Source organism: Camelina sativa, chromosome 11 (genome assembly GCF_000633955.1).
Source record: "Camelina sativa cultivar DH55 chromosome 11, Cs, whole genome shotgun sequence".
NCBI classification, from domain to species: Eukaryota; Viridiplantae; Streptophyta; class Magnoliopsida; order Brassicales; family Brassicaceae; genus Camelina; species Camelina sativa.
In genome coordinates, this window is record NC_025695.1 from 15,802,449 (window position 1) to 15,818,277 (window position 15,829).

Consider the following 15,829-nt stretch of genomic DNA (forward strand, 5'->3'; position numbering starts at 1 on the left):
AAAAAAAAAAAAAAAAAAAAAAAAACCAACAAAGAAGGCTCCTGAGAAGAATTTGAATTTCCAATAATAATACACAACTTTGTTTTCATTACTACTACAGCCTTGCACTAATAATAACGCGGTCGCTTTTTATCATTTTTATTCATCATCTCTTTCAAAAAAAAAATCAAAAAGCTTCCATTTTTCTCTTCCGAGTCCTCCTCTCATCTCAAATTCAAATTCAAATTCAAATTCAAATTCAAAACCTTGTCTTCTCTTCTCTTGGGTTCCCTCATAGATTTAGGGTTTCCATTTCCAATGGATTCAGCTCCCAACTTCACTCCTCACTTCCTTCTCCTCATCCTCTCACTTCTCATCGTATCAATACCTCTAACATCATCTCAACCCAACGCCACCACTACTAATCCGCCACCGTCACCACCGTCAGATTCGGATCTATGCAACGGCGTATACGTTTCCTACACCCACACTAAAGGATCCAAGATCCCTCCCAACGACACCTCGAACCAACCCTACCGGTTCGAATCTGTGATAACCGTGCTCAACAACGGCCGCGACGAGCTCAAATCGTGGCGTGTCTTCGTCAAATTCGCGCACAAAGAGATCCTCGTGTCAGCTTCTAACGCTGTGCTCTCTGACGGCTCGAGCTTACCACTGAGCGTCGAAAACGGCACCGTGTTCGCTGGTTACCCTTCGTCGGATTTGAAATCGGCTATTCAGACTGCGGGTGATGTCACTCAGATGCAAGCTCGTGTTGAGCTCGTTGGCACTCAGTTCGGAGTTTCCCCGCCGAATGTTCCGCTTCCTAAGAACATCTCTCTCGCTACTGATGGATGGAAGTGTCCTAAACCTACTCAAAAAGGTGATTTTTTTCTTTTCCCAATGTCTGAGATTTTATAGTCTCTTTAATCTTTGAATTTTGCTTTTTGCTATATTTAGGAGTTTTGTTTTACTGATCTTGGTGTTGCTATGTTAAAGGATGAAGTATCTAGTGTAGATCTCTATAATCAAGCAGGAATTTTTATATATTAGTAGAGATAGTCAAACTCCAAGAAACAATTGCATTGTTTTAAGTCCCATGTGCTCACTCGTGGATAGAGACTTGGTAGCTTCCCTTTTTACACCTAATGTTTTGAATTAGTCAAATGGAGGAGTCTAATAATTGAATTCTTAGCAACACATTTGGTTCTTTGTGATTGGTCAGGATTATGAGGTACCTGCCTATAGATCTTCTGCAGAAGTTACATAATAGCTAGTTTATAATTCGATCCACTTTCATCACATTTCTAAATATTGATTCTGTTGGTAAGAAAAGGAAAGTCTAGTAGATAGATTTCTAGGAATCTATCTTGTGTTGTGCCGTGTAAAAGCTTAAGTAATTTTGGCTATGTATGTGTTTGCTTATGTACATAATCATGGTATTGTTCTTTTTGACTGTTGCTTTCTTTGTGGTGTGCTTGAATTTTGTTTGTTTCTCTCTGTTTTTACTAGGTAAAAATGTTCTGCAAGTATGTTGCACGCCGGACCCAGACTATGATAACACAGACATCATTGATAATAAGTACCTTCCCCGACAAGATGGAGACCTCACTATCATGTACGATGTGGTCAGATCATATTCATCGAATTATATGGCACAAGTTACGATGGAGAACCATAGCCCGCTTGGTCGGTTAGATAACTGGAAACTGAGTTTTGACTGGATGAGGGATGAGTTTATCTACACAATGAAAGGGGCTTACCCAAGTGCTGTTGATTCATCACATTGTGTTGATGGTCCACAGGCGAAGTACTATCAAGATCTTGACTTTTCTAACGTGTTAAGCTGTGCAAGACGGCCAACCATCATAGATCTCCCTCCTACGAAATACAATGATTCGACGTTCGGTCTTATCCCATTTTGCTGCAGAAATGGGACGATTCTACCACGGTCAATGGATCCTAGCAAGTCGAGGTCAGCTTTCCAGATGCAGGTGTACAAAATGCCTCCGGATCTCAACATCTCTGCTCTATCACCGCCTCAGAACTGGAGAATCAACGGTACACTGAACCCAGATTACAAATGTGGCCCTCCTGTTCGGGTTAGCCCCAGCCAATTCGCTGATCCCAGTGGGTTGCCCTCAAACAAGACTGCTTTTGCGAGCTGGCAGGTGGTCTGCAACATCACCCAACCAAAAGAGGCGAGTCCTAGATGTTGTGTGTCATTCTCTGCCTACTTCAACGACTCAATCGTTCCATGCAAGACTTGCGCTTGTGGATGTTCCAACAACAAAGCGGCTCGAACTTGCAGCGCAACAGCCCCGTCTCTTCTTCTACCCCAGCAAGCTCTTCTGGTTCCATTTGAGAACAGAACTGAACTCACTCTCGCTTGGGCTTATCTAAAACATCGGCCTGTGCCAAACCCAATGCCTTGTGGGGATAACTGTGGAGTTAGCATTAATTGGCATTTGGCTACAGATTATCGAGGGGGGTGGACAGCCAGGGTCACAGTCTTCAACTGGGGTGAAACAGATTTTGTAGATTGGTTCACTGCAATTCAGATGAAAAACGCTGCCCCTGGTTTCGAGAAAGCCTACTCATTCAACGCAACTACACTTGGTATCAACGGGGAGAACAACACTATTTTCATGGAGGGTCTTCCCGGATTAAACTATCTAGTCGGAGAAAGAGACGGGGAGAATCCGTTGAAGAACCCTCGGATTCCAGGAAAACAACAATCTGTTCTTTCCTTCACCAAGAAACTGACTCCTGGGATCAATGTCCCTGGCGGAGATGGCTTCCCACGCAAAGTGTTCTTCAACGGCGAGGAGTGCTCTCTCCCAACCATACTCCCAATGAGAAGCAGTCAACACCGGATGCACATCTCTACTTTACTCTTGGCATTACCTGTTTTGGCTCTCTTGCTTCTGCGGGCGTAAACACACTGAAGCCTCCCTTGGGGCTGGCGATACATTTTCGTGATTCTTCCTCGGCTAAGTCGAAAACCGGTCAGTTCTGCAGGTTCTGGATGGAGAATCAATCGATTCTTATTTTCAACCTGTGATGAGTTTTGGAAGAAGCTTTATATAGGTGCTATGAAGATATGTTACCATTCTTGTATTGTTTTCCGATTAGAGTTTTTCAGTAATTACTAATCAGTATGTATACTATATGTTACACTTTCTCGGCCATTGACTGATTCTTAATCTTCCAAAATGGTACTCATATAACCTTACAAATGACCGAACCAACCAGTTGTTTGAAATGCATGTAGCTAATCTGGTCAAGTCTGAATTAATAGCAACATTGGCCAAAACAGGGTAAATAGCAAAAGCTGGCCAAGACTGACTCAGTTTTGTGGATTTGTTCGTTGATCGGATATTAACACAATAAACATAGCTAATTGTCAAAAAAAAAAAAAAACATAGCTAATTGTCGGAAATTAGATGGTCAAGAACCCTATATGTCTCAGTCGTAAATGTAAGACAGAGACAGATGTAGAAAGTAGAAACAAAATAACTCAAACGAAATTGACATTACTCCTAACATTAAAAAGATAACAATTATTGTCTTCTATAATCTGGCTTTTGAATTTCCTGCAGATTATCATCTAAAGATACAGCACATGATTTCATCTAAAGATACAACACATGATAACATCTAAAGATACAACACATGATCCGTTCTATATTTCCCCTTCGATTATCTTCATTCTGTAGAGCTTTTGTAACAAAGAATCTTGCAGTCTAGTCTGAGTTTCTGAGGTCAGACTGGAATATTATCGATGGAGTATCCGTCAAAATCGAACTCGTTATCAACTGATGGAATGCCTTCCTGCATTTATGCCAAGGGAATGAACATAAGTGTCACCGATGATGTTCATGGCTGTTACTAGTATTGTTGTGTAGTTTTGAATTTTCGAGTAGGAATCAAACCTGTTTGAGAAGTGCGCTCATGAGATCTTCTTGATGATACTGCTCGTGAAACAATGTGGTTGCGGGAGGACAGGTCACCGTCTCCGCCACTCTCTCTGACTTAACTCTGACCGAACCACCATCCATAAAAACATGGTTCAGATGATTTAGACTCCGGCTTGGTGGTTGCTGATTCTGTCCATGAGCGGTCACCACTGTTGCGTCCGTTTCCCGCCTTTTTCTCTGCATGGAAGACGAAGAGTACGCTTCCGAAGTTGAAAAACCTGCAGAGGCTGCTGCTGTGTCCTGATGGGAATGGACCAATCCAATATTCCGCATATCCCAATCATTCAGTTTGCTGTTGTGCTGTTGCTGCTGCGGAAAATCGTTGAATATGTCGTAGCTCGGGTTACCAAACCCTGCAGTAGCAGCTGATGAACCGCCTTTCGCATCAGAGCTGTTGACCTCTTCTTGGTAAGAAGCTGACACTGGAATTGATATCCCCGGTGCACTTGCCAATGGGAAGTTGTTTTGAGGTAGATCTGCGGGGAAGTTGTTGAAGACCGAGTGGGTAGCTGGTAACACTCTGTTGTTAGTCTCAGGGATACTGTTTCTAACCGCACCAGTGAGATCGCTTCTCCTTGAAACGCTGGTTGAAAACATCGGTTGTTGTTGCCCGAGGGATGGTAGCATTGATGGCCCTCCTCGGGGTAGATGGTCGGCTACAGGCAACATCAAACCACTGCTCTGAACATTCTGTCCTGGACGCACACCAGTGATTTGTTGCTGTACTCGCATGTAACTACTACCTGCAAACTGTTTCGGTTCCATACCTGTTGGGACACCGTGAAGCAAACTCATCTGCTTATTACCATTGTTTATGGCCTGTCCATGTCCATCTCCAAATCTTATTTTAGGATTTTCAAAGTTGAAGATGCTTCTCTGATCTACAAGGGGAGAACTCGACATCCCGGGTTTAATAAGTGAAGACCGCCCAAGGCCAGCTGCTTGAAGCTGTGCGAGGCTCTGAGCAGGAAGCTGACCCGCAACAGCTAGAGCTTGAAGATCAAATCCATTCAACGAAGAAAGAGGACCAAAATTTGGATCTTGGCCATTCATAAATGAATGGTTCATATTTCCTTGGTGCTGCGATACTCCTCCAAGCCGTCTTAGATATATCCGGTACTTCTGCAAATCCACAATGTCACCAGTGTTGTTAGAACACATCAACAGGAAAAATGTAATACTATTCAGTCACATATCTACCTGGAGGTGACTGGCTACGTTTTCTCGCGTTAGGCCAGGTAGATTCATCATCTCTAAGATCTTCTTAGGAACCGCTTCTGCATTAGATGCCGAGGATGGTAAAAGATTAGACAAGAAAACTAACATTAACACACACAAAGACATAAGCAAACAAGTCTTTCACTTACTGTCAACGCCGAGCTGATTCACAGCAGCGACAAACTGCTGATGCAGTTCAACTGACCAAACCACGCGTGGTTTCTTCAAACTCGAAGTGTCCTCTTTGTCATCCCCTTGATCATCTACTTCCTCTTCCTTCCGCTTTCTATAGCTAGAGCTCCTCCAGTTCCCTTCATTAACGGAAGACGAATTGTTATCAGCATCCTCCCTCGGCTGCTGCCTGTCTCTGTCGCCGCCAGTATCTTCAATACTTCCTCCTGAATGTTCAGAAACATTCCACTCGTTCCGCTTCTTCCGCACCACATGTTGCCATATATTCTTCAAAGCCTCAATACGTACTGGCTTAATTAGGTAATCGACCGCACCGTGAGTCACTCCTTTCAACACAACGCTCTTTGAATCATCCGCAGACATCACTAATAATAACCAAAGATTTTAGATCTCAAAGAGAACAGTCAGAGTAAATGAAAAAAAACAAAAAAAAAAAAGACGAGGGTCTAAACCAACGTACTAATAACAGGTAAATCCATCTCTAAACCAACATGTTCAAGGAGCTTGAAACCATCCATGTCAGGCATATGAACATCACTGATGACAATATCGAAACCATGCTTGTTCTTCCGGAGCAGTGACAATGCGAGCTCAGCTCTGTTGCATTTAGTTACTGTAATAACAGAATCAGAGTAAAAACACTTAGTCAAACTAAAGCATCAAAAAAAAAACAAAATTATGAAAGAAAACAATCAAAACAAAATTACCAGAATCTCAAACTAAATCAGAAGGATCTCTTAGAATTTTTGTTTTTATATATATAGATAACAAAATTTAAAGAATCTGAATCACACTCTTCTTGAAAATAAGATCAGAATGTAACAAACAGATCACAAAATGATATGAGAACAGAACAGAGAGGACTAAGCTATTTATATTTGAATCTAATAGTGAATCATGTTCAACAGTCAATGAAATTTCTTAGTCACTAGTCAAATTCCCCAAAAACTCTTGTGATTTCTTCTATATTTGCCATAGTCAACCAAAAGAAGAAACCATAATTAACCACAAAAAAAAAAAGATAAAATTTTCTTCAAATTTGGAAACTTTGAATAATATAATAAAAATGAGATTTTTTTCTATGTTTGCATTTATTTTACCTCTGTAGAGACAAGTCATGAGCATCCTCTCTAAGATCATGAGACAAGTTGGATCATCATCAACGACAAGAACTCGAAGACCCGCCGGAAACGGGTCAGAATTGGAACCCGGATTTATCATTCTCTCTATTCTCTCTTCTCTCTCGTCCAGACTCCAGAGAGAACAAAGATCAAAGAGATTGAAACAGAGAGAGAGGGAGAGAGAGAGAGAATATATGCCTTATTAGATAGAGAGAGATATATAACAAAAAAAAGGAATTGATGTGGTTTGATTCGAAGATATGAATTGGGGATAACAACAACAAATCAAACCCAACACAAAAAAAAAAAAGTTAACAAAATCTTGATACCAAGATGATGATGAGATTTTCAGATTTTTATAAAAAAAATTGAGAATTTTTGCGGTAAAATGAAATTAAAAACAAAATTAAGTGGAAAGTTTTGGTTATGGGGTTGATGATGAGATGTGAGAGTTGAAGAAGAAGAAGAAGAAGAAGAAGAAGAAGAAGAAGAAGAAGGGTCTTCTTTGTGTCTCTCACAAGCTTGAATTGAAGCTCGATTTCTCTGTTACTGCTATTTTTTTTTTAGTAAGTTCTGCTAATTTTTTTTTTTTTTTTTTAATTTAAATCTGAAAATATGAAAATGTTTATACAGTACTATTATTATTATTATTATATAGTTTACAATACATACATGTCTGTGTATATAATATATGTACGTGGTGCAAAGGGGAGATGTGTCCTTGATGTTTTGCACTTCTCCAGATAGAGACCATGTACTTTATCATGTTTACTTTTGAATCCCCTTTTTCGAAATTGCTATATGACCAAGGAAACCTCTTCTTCCAAAACTCTTCTTGTCAAGATTATTCCTACACAGACACTTACTACCTATGATCCATCCATGCTTAGATTTCATTTCTATCTTTTATTCTTTTTTAATTTTTTTGCTTGTAGAAACTATTTTTTAATTTTATATAAGAAATATATTCGAAGTTCACTATATTGACTTTGTAATTGTCTATGCTTCTTATAAGGTTTTTTTTTTTTTTTTTTTTTTTATAAATTACTATAATGAAAATATTTACTACAATCCATATCTATGAAAATGGAGAGATATATGTGAGGTGAGTGAAAGAGTCCTTGCCATAGATATGAAGAAGAGAAATGAGAACTAAAGACGTTAGAATTTCAGACCTCTGAAATCATCAAACTATTTTTGATACGTCCGAAAATAAGAGGAGGTGAAAGATAGGTAAGGATTTTTTTGGATCACTCGTAGTTGTTAAAGTATCTTTTCAACGAACATGATTTATGATTTTAGGCATTGTAAATTAAATTTAGTAGTAAACTTTTTTTTACGTTATTAGATGCCTAATTTTTGTAATTTAAAAGTTTAGTTAATAAAAAAAAAAGATAATTTACAACATCCTTTCAACTATAGTATTTTTAAAAACAGTTTGTAAATCTTTTTTATTGTTTATGTATAGTAGGTATAAACTATACTTTTACTATTTTCTAAAGTTTTCCATAGACCATAGTAATTATCATGAAAAACATGTATTTTCAGATTCTTCTTGTATATCTTATGAAGAACACATACCTAAACACAGTTTGTTGCAAGAAAAGTTTACATAGCACAGTTAATAGGATTAACAATTTGATGTTAATACAGTACGTACATGCATTCAAGTGAAATTTACTCACTATATTGAAGAAGAATTAAGTGATAATGTCGCTTCCGTATCCGTATAGCTTAAAACATGGGTTGTTTTGGAAAGATATCAAACTATGTGGGGTTGATCTTATATTATTTTAAACTACTGGGTACGGAACTTCCAATAATTGAGAAGAGAAAAGAAAAAAACGGGTCCAGAGACCCTTGGTGCGCGGATCCAGCTCATTCATGAAAACATAACTCATTTTATTAAAAAAAAACCTAGCTAACCTTAACAAATTATACTGTTATTTTTGTTCTCCAATGTAGTTTTCACTTTGTAAAAAGAAACATATATATATATATATATATATTTATTGCTTTTCATTTATTTTCTTCCATCATCATCTTATAATTTGTTACTATTCTATTTTAACCAAGAAACCCTAAAAGAATTAAGGAAAATACTATATCCTCCCAATAATTTGGTTCTATTTCGACTTAATTTGGAAACTATAATAAAATGTAAACCATGCCTTCTACATCTTATATGAGTCTATGACCTACATGTATCCCTTAAATTAATGGGCTAAATACATATAATATATGTTTTCTTAAATAAATAGAATAATAATACATCAACGCACATTCAAGCATATGATTAACAAAAGGCAACGCATTTTCTAACAACAATATGTTGTATAGTTGTATACACAGACATCACAACTTGTAGTATATGTGTATACAGTGTATATTTACGTACGTATGTGCGTATTAATTCGCTCGTAAACTTAATCGTTAACGAAAATATTAGTATAACTCCAATAGCTGTTAATCGTTTAACAAAAATAAAAGTAGCAAGTATAGGAGATAAAACCAAAAATTTAACTAAGTGACTTTGGTTCACGGTCACTACACACTCCTCCTTAGAGGCTTTACGGATAAAGTCATACGATATTAAGTTATTAACTCTTCCGCTCGATGATGGTTCGGATAACATTTTGAGATGACACCGAGCCGGCCGGCCATGTAATAGAAATAGAATAAAAATTATGGCTAAAACCGAGTAACTGAACGTTTAGGTATTATATTTGTAAAAAATAAACAATTGTTGTGTTCGATTATACCAAATGTTTAGTGGTCAAATGTTATCGAACATCACCTGATTTGTTTTATTTATTTATTAAGCAAGCATATATAAGACAAACGAAAAGAAAAAGGAAGCAAAACAAAAAGAGGTTCACAATTGCATTGCCACTTGCATGGTCGAAAGGTATTAATAATGGAACCTACGAGATACATATATGACATTTGTGTAACCTCTGTCCAATAGTATTGGGAAAAGTGGCAGCAACGCACTTTGGTAAGTGATACTGGTGGATCTCCTCCTCAATGTTTGCTCTCCACTATGACACTTACTCATCGACCCTTTTCTTTAACCAAAATACTATGTAAAATGTTTAGTTACATTTTTTTAGTAAGTTATCCCTACTTATTGGAATACAAGCTGGTAGCATAAATTGATCATGTTTCAAATTGTATGCAAGCAGGGAAAATGTTTAAATTATAGAATGCCTTTCAAAAACGATTATATAAGTCACAAAAGATAAAGTTAAGCACTCTGATTATGCCTAAGAGGCTAAGAAATATTTTTATATACCATATCCTCCATAACACGTACACATACAAAAGCTCTTGAATTCTTATTTGTAACAGATGAAATCAGTAAATTACAAATGGACGATATAAGTCACAACATCTTGATGACTTTGTTTGTAGAGTAAATTCTAAATATCTATTGAAATGGAATATTGGATTTTATTAACAAAATAGTAAAAACTGTTAGAATCTATGTTCCCTTTTTTTTTTTTAGGAAACCCCACTTTTTTCAAAATCTTTAATGGTTAAAAAAAATGGATTCTTGGAAACAGTTTCAAAATTTTAGATAAATTTTAAGTGATATATTTTTTGAAACATTATTATTAAGGTTCATTTAAAAAAAATAATGTAAGGTTTATCGTAATAGTTAGATATTTAGATTATGGATTATGTAGTTCGTTATTTCTAAAAATATATACTATTTTTTTTGTCATAATATTAGACATTAATATAATGATTAAAGTTTTAGGTTCGTAAACATTAATATAAAGGTTTAATTTCCCAAGTAGACAAGAAAATAATTTCAGAAAAAAAAGAAGAAAAAAAAGGAACATGGAATCAAAAAAGATATAATACAAGCACAATCGCGATGGCGATTGCGATTTTTAGGATTCCAAATTGAAATGGTTGATTACGGTGGCTTTGGGTGTGGATTGAAAGAGGGTATCTCGGTTATTCTTGGGGTTTGTAGATTTTGGGATGGGATTGACCTTCCATCACTGATTCGGGAACGATATGGACAGTTATTTCCAGATCCGGCCCCATGTGAGGGATCTGTGGTTTCGTGGCCTTTGGAGATAAGGTTTCAGGGCGAGTTTAGGATCTATGGGGGGAGTAGTATGATTTTGTGGTCATCATGTCCCTCCTGTGGGATCCGCGATCCAGGTCGATTGGATTCGAGGTTTCCTTTTCTGAGTTTTTGGGTCGATGCGTATCTCGAATTGATCCTGGGTTTTTATGAGATCTTCGCAATCATGGTTCGGAATCTCTTGACAGCGGATCAAGGGATTTTCTTTCATTGCATTTGGTGGATTGATGGTAAGAGTATATTCATCTATTTACAGTCCTGAGGAAATTTGGAAAGCAAGTGGATACGAATTCAGATTTTTTGGGGTCTGGTAGGCTCGGATTGTGGGTGTTTATGTAGCTGGTCTCGAGGTTTAGCTATTTTCGACATCACTTTGCATTCTCTCAGTTTCTGGTGTTTTAGTCGGTATTGTGTTCATTGGTGGTTCGGAGTTTTGCATTTGGTTTCTCCGCTCTCATATTTGGGATCTTCTCCGTGGTTTGCTATGGCTCAACTGGCGCTCAACAAAGGCAAGTCTGCACTGGTCCGTACGGAGGTTGTAAAGATCTCTAGCTCTGTCTTGGCTCAGCGGATTCAACAGTTTTCTCTCACTTTAATTGGAAGACTGATGAATCCTGCGGTCCAGAGAATGGAGTCTCTTCTTTCTAATTTGCCTAAGATATGGAAGTTAGAAGACAAAGTTATGGGAGAGGATTTGGGTCAGGGAACGTTTCAGTTCAATTTTGAGGAAGAGGCGGATCTTCAGGGAGTTTTACTCAATGGTCCCTACCATTTCGATGGCTGGATGCTTTCATTGGTTCGTTGGGAACCCATAGTGTCCGACTCTTATCCCTCGGCCATTAGTTTTTGGGTGAAGGTGGGAGGTATCCCTATGCACCTATGGGAGTTAGCAACGCTTGAGGCAATAGAGAGGAAGGTTGGGAAGATCAAGGATCTCGATGAGGACACAGGAAGTATTTGTGTCACGGTGAATGGCTTTAACCCTTTGCTTTTCAATCTGGTGGTTCCCTTTGATACAGGGGACGAGGTGGTGGTTACCATTGATTATGAGAAGTTGTCTGGGTTTTGTAAACATTGCTACAAATTAACACACGATGTACTGGTCTGTCCCGAGTTGAAGGTGGCCCCAGCGGGTCGCGGAAGTGTGGATCATGTGTATAAAAGAGGGACACAACGGCAGCAACATGGTTAAACAGGGTTCTGTTGCTCAACATGATGGGGGTTGGGAGAAACCAAGGAAACATGTCAAACGGGCCTTGGATTTTCAAGCTGAGCACTCTTATGACAGGCGTCAAGCTCAGTTCAGGGGTGGAGAGTCCAACTCTTCTGGTACCTCTCTTCAAGCGAGGAATCAAAGGCACGCTTGGGGACAGAAGATGAGATATCTTGGCAGTGGTTCGGGCACCAATACGGGGTATGATTTTTCATAGTCACAGATGGTTGGTGGTGTCACGGTGGATCCTTCTATGGAGTTACCTCCACTCAGGAAGGGGATTCGTCCTGTTTGGCCCAAACCAATGTACAAGGTTAAGCAATCATCGGGTGAGAAGAAATCTCAAAGTCTAGAACACAGTGGTGTGGGTGTCGAGGATACCTCAATGGAAGTGAATGTGGAGAATGGTTCAGGTGGAGGGGATCAAGATCTTGAGGATCAGGGTTTTAATGAGAGCACCGACGATTTGTTAGAGGATGGGGAATTTGATGATGTTGATATCCCGGAGGATTCAAGGCAAGGTTCGAAGATAGTTATGGAGGCTGGTTTAGAGTCTGGCTTAGGAGGGGAGGATAATAATGTTCAAGGCACGAATATTTCTGCTCCTTTATACTTGAGTCTGCGGGATATGAATGATGCTATAAGGTCTGTTTCCCTGGGTAAGTCGGTTAGTCCCCATGTTAGAAAGGGTTTTCAAGGTTCGAAGAAAGCTGTTTTGCCTTTGGCTTCACCTGGGAAACGTCTTTTGGCTAAAGCTTTGTCTTTCAAACCTGCAGGTAAGGGCATTAAACCAGTGGTGGTTGGTAAACAAGGTCAGAAGACAAGAGATGGCATTCCTGCTGGTGGAGGAAGTCGTCCTCACAAGAAAGGGATGGTGGCACTCCTGAAACCACCGGCTCAAACGTGAAGATCTTAAGCTGGAACTGTCAGGGTATTGGGGCTGATCTGACAGAGAATTATTTGGGTGATCTGTGGAAGAAGCATCGACCAGACATTTTATTTCTGTTAGAAACAAAAAAGTGTTTTTCTTATTTACAAAAACTTCAGAATAAGTTTGGTTATAATAATTTGTTTACTATTGATCCCTGCGGGTCTAGTGGGGGCTTAGCTTTGTTTTTTATGGATGAAATAAAACTTTCAGTTCTTTTTGATAGTGATCGAATCATTGATACACAAGCTTTTGTTGGGCAACAATTGGTATTTATGTCTTTTATTTATGGTGATCCTGTCCCCCAGCACCGGGAAAAAGTTTGGGATAAGTTAACGTATATTGGCTCTTTTCGCATTGATCCTTGGTTTTTGATAGGTGATTTTAACGAACTAGTTGGGAACCATGAGAAAAAGGGTGGAGCTTTGCGTCCTGCTTCTTCTTTCGTGCCTTTTTGTTCAATGCTTTGTCATTGCGGGATGCTAGAATTTCCTTGCTATGGGGAGCAATTATCCTAGAGAGGTAATCGTTGTAATAATCAGGTGGTTCGTTGTCGGTTAGACCGTGCTTTGGGTAATGAGGATTGACATGGGCTTTATCCAAATTCGAGGGTAGACTACTTAGAGATGATTGGGTCTGACCATTGCCCTATTTTAGCAACTTGTCTAAAGACGGACCGGAGACGGCATAGACAGTTCCGGTTTGATAAGCGTTGGTTGGGTCGAGAGGGTATTACCGATGCGGTCGAGTCAAGGTGGAATCGATCAAGAAATTTTCGGACTCCAGGTTTTGTGGATAAGATCAGGAATTGTCAGAATTCGATTTCCTCGTGGCGTAAAAATAATGTCACCTACGATCCCTCGGCTATTTCTAACTTGAAGGTAGCTTTGCAAGCGGCGAAAATGGATGATTCGATTTCTCATGACAAAATTTGGGGGATTGAGAGGAAATTAAAAGAGGCATACCGTGATGAGGAAATTTATTGGCAACAAAAAAGTAGGAAATTCTGGCTAAGGGTTGGGGACAAGAACACTCAATAGTTTCATGCATCTACTAAACAGAGGCGGGTGTGAAATAGGATCATTGGATTATTTGATACGGATAATGTCTGGCATAAAAATCCATCGGGTATGGAGCATATTGCTACTAAATATTTTGAGGATCTTTTCACGAAATCGGATGGTCGGGGTATCTCCGAGATGCTTCAAGAAATTCAGCCACTTATCACGAACAGAATAAATAGAGATCTTAATAGGGATATTTCGGAAGTAGAAGTCCGCAAGGCCTTATTTGCTATGGATTCGGAGAAGGCTTCGGGCCATGATGGCATGACGACTTTGTTTTTTCAGCGATTTTGGTCTTCCCTAAAAGGGGATTTGGTGTCTCCGATAAGAGAGTTTTTTCGAACGGGCAGTTTTGATCCTCGTTTGAACGAGACTAATATTTGTCTCATTCCTAAAGTGGATGGACCATAGTGAATGACGGAATTTAGGCCGATTAGTCTTTGTAATGTAAGTTACAAAATTATTTCTAAAGTTATGTGCTTTCGGCTTCGTCGGGTTCTGCCTCTCTTGGTTTCAGAGACTCAGTCGGTATTTGTTTCTGGGCGTCTCATTACGGATAATATTCTTGTCGCCCAGGAAATGTTTCATGGGCTGAATACTAATCGAAGGTGTAATTCGGAGTTCCTGGCCTTTAAAACAGATATGAGTAAGGCTTATGATCGGGTTGAATGAGATTTCTTAGAGGTAGTTTTGGTAAAATTAGGATTTGATCGGAGATGGATTTCGTGGATTATGTGGTGTGTTTCTTCTGTGTCGTATCAAGTGCTTATGAATGGCCAACCTAGGGGTTCTATTATCCCACAGAGGGGGTTACGTCAAGGGGATCCTTTGTCGCCGTATTTGTTCATACTTTGCACAGAGGTGCTGATAGCAAATATTAAAAAGGCTGAACGAGAGGAGAAGTTGACGGGTATCACAATTGCTCGTGATAGCCCCACTATTTCCCATTTGTTATTCGCTGATGATAGTCTCTTTTTCTGTAAGGCTAAAGTGCTGAATGTCGGACAGTGATGAATATCATAGGTGATTATGGTAAAGCTTCAGGGCATGAGGTTAACCTAGAGAAATCTTCAAGTATGTTCGGTAAGAAGGTTCTACCTGAGACAAGATCTCAGATAAAATCAGTTATTGGCATTTCCAAGTTGGTCTTCGAAGCTGTTATCGAAAGGGGGCAAGGAAGTTATGATTAAATCGGTGGCATTGGCACTTCCTACCCATGTTATGTCATGTTACAAACTGCCGCAGGAGCTGACGTCTAAACTAACGAGTGCTATATCTACCTTCTGGTGGAAGTCTAACGATAAGGCTCGTGGTATGCACTGGGTTGTTTGGGATAAATTATGTAAAGACAAGGGCGAAGGGGTCTAGGATTCCGAGCCCTAGACCAATTTAATGATGCTATGTTGGCTAAACAGTTTTGGCGTCTAATTCAACATCCGACTTCCTTGATGGCTCGGGTGATGAGAGGCCGTTATTTTAGGAATAAACATCCTCTTTTGGCAAAAAAACCGAATAATCCTTCCTTTGCATGGAGGAGCATTTACTCCACTAAAGATCTGGTGTGACAAGGAGCGAGGTGGGCGGTGGATTCTGGCTGCTCTATCTCTGTTTGGCGGGATCCGTGGTTACCGGATGTCCGACCTAGACCAGCTAATGGCCGGGGGAGTTTTTTGCTCCCGAGTTTGATGGTTAATCACTTAATTAATCCAATTACGAAGGACTGACATTTACCCATTTTACAGGAATTTTTTGATCCAGAGGATACCCCGATTATTCGGAGCATGTCGGTGAGCAAATACTATAAACCGGATCGTTTAATATGGCACTTCACCAAATCGGGGAAGTACTCGGTGAAATCGGGTTATCGGTTAGCCCGAGACTTAATTACGGCAGTTGAATACGGGCCTACGTGTATGGCTCTTTGGGCTCTATCGTGGAAACTTGAGGTTCCTCCGAAGGTGCAACATTTCTTTTCGCAGGTTGCTTCTGGTACCCTTCCTGTGATGGAACGGCTTGCGCATCGGGGGGGGGG

General features: G+C 39.4%; 3 protein-coding genes across 7 annotated transcripts; 2 read left to right on the forward strand and 1 right to left on the reverse strand.

Annotated features, from left to right (window-relative positions):
• Positions 100-3,211, forward strand: LOC104723524 (COBRA-like protein 7). The gene is made up of 2 exons (XM_010441904.1): positions 100-862; positions 1,492-3,211. Exons 1-2 carry the CDS (start codon positions 298-300, stop codon positions 2,916-2,918), a joined length of 1,992 nt encoding a protein of 663 aa, XP_010440206.1. The 5' UTR covers positions 100-297; the 3' UTR covers positions 2,919-3,211.
• Positions 3,496-6,649, reverse strand: LOC104723525 (two-component response regulator ARR2-like). Of its 2 annotated transcripts, XM_010441905.2 has the most exons (6): positions 6,470-6,649; positions 5,830-5,982; positions 5,327-5,734; positions 5,160-5,236; positions 3,915-5,081; positions 3,496-3,813 (listed from the first exon to the last, which is right to left on the reverse strand). In XM_010441905.2, the coding sequence occupies exons 1-6, from the start codon at positions 6,588-6,590 to the stop codon at positions 3,745-3,747; spliced, it is 1,995 nt and encodes a 664-aa protein (XP_010440207.1). In that variant the 5' UTR covers positions 6,591-6,649; the 3' UTR covers positions 3,496-3,744. The 2 variants fall into 2 exon arrangements, with proteins under 2 accessions (XP_010440207.1, XP_019088799.1); XM_019233254.1 differs by lacking the exon at positions 6,470-6,649 and having other exon boundaries at positions 5,861-5,942.
• LOC104723526 lies at positions 10,383-12,954 on the forward strand. Of its 4 annotated transcripts, none has more exons than XM_010441907.1 (2): positions 10,383-12,464; positions 12,582-12,954. In XM_010441907.1, exons 1-2 carry the CDS (start codon positions 12,029-12,031, stop codon positions 12,710-12,712), a joined length of 567 nt encoding a protein of 188 aa, XP_010440209.1. In that variant the 5' UTR covers positions 10,383-12,028; the 3' UTR covers positions 12,713-12,954. The 4 variants fall into 2 exon arrangements, 2 of the variants coding, with proteins under 2 accessions (XP_010440209.1, XP_010440210.1); XR_002033923.1 differs by having other exon boundaries at positions 10,383-12,450.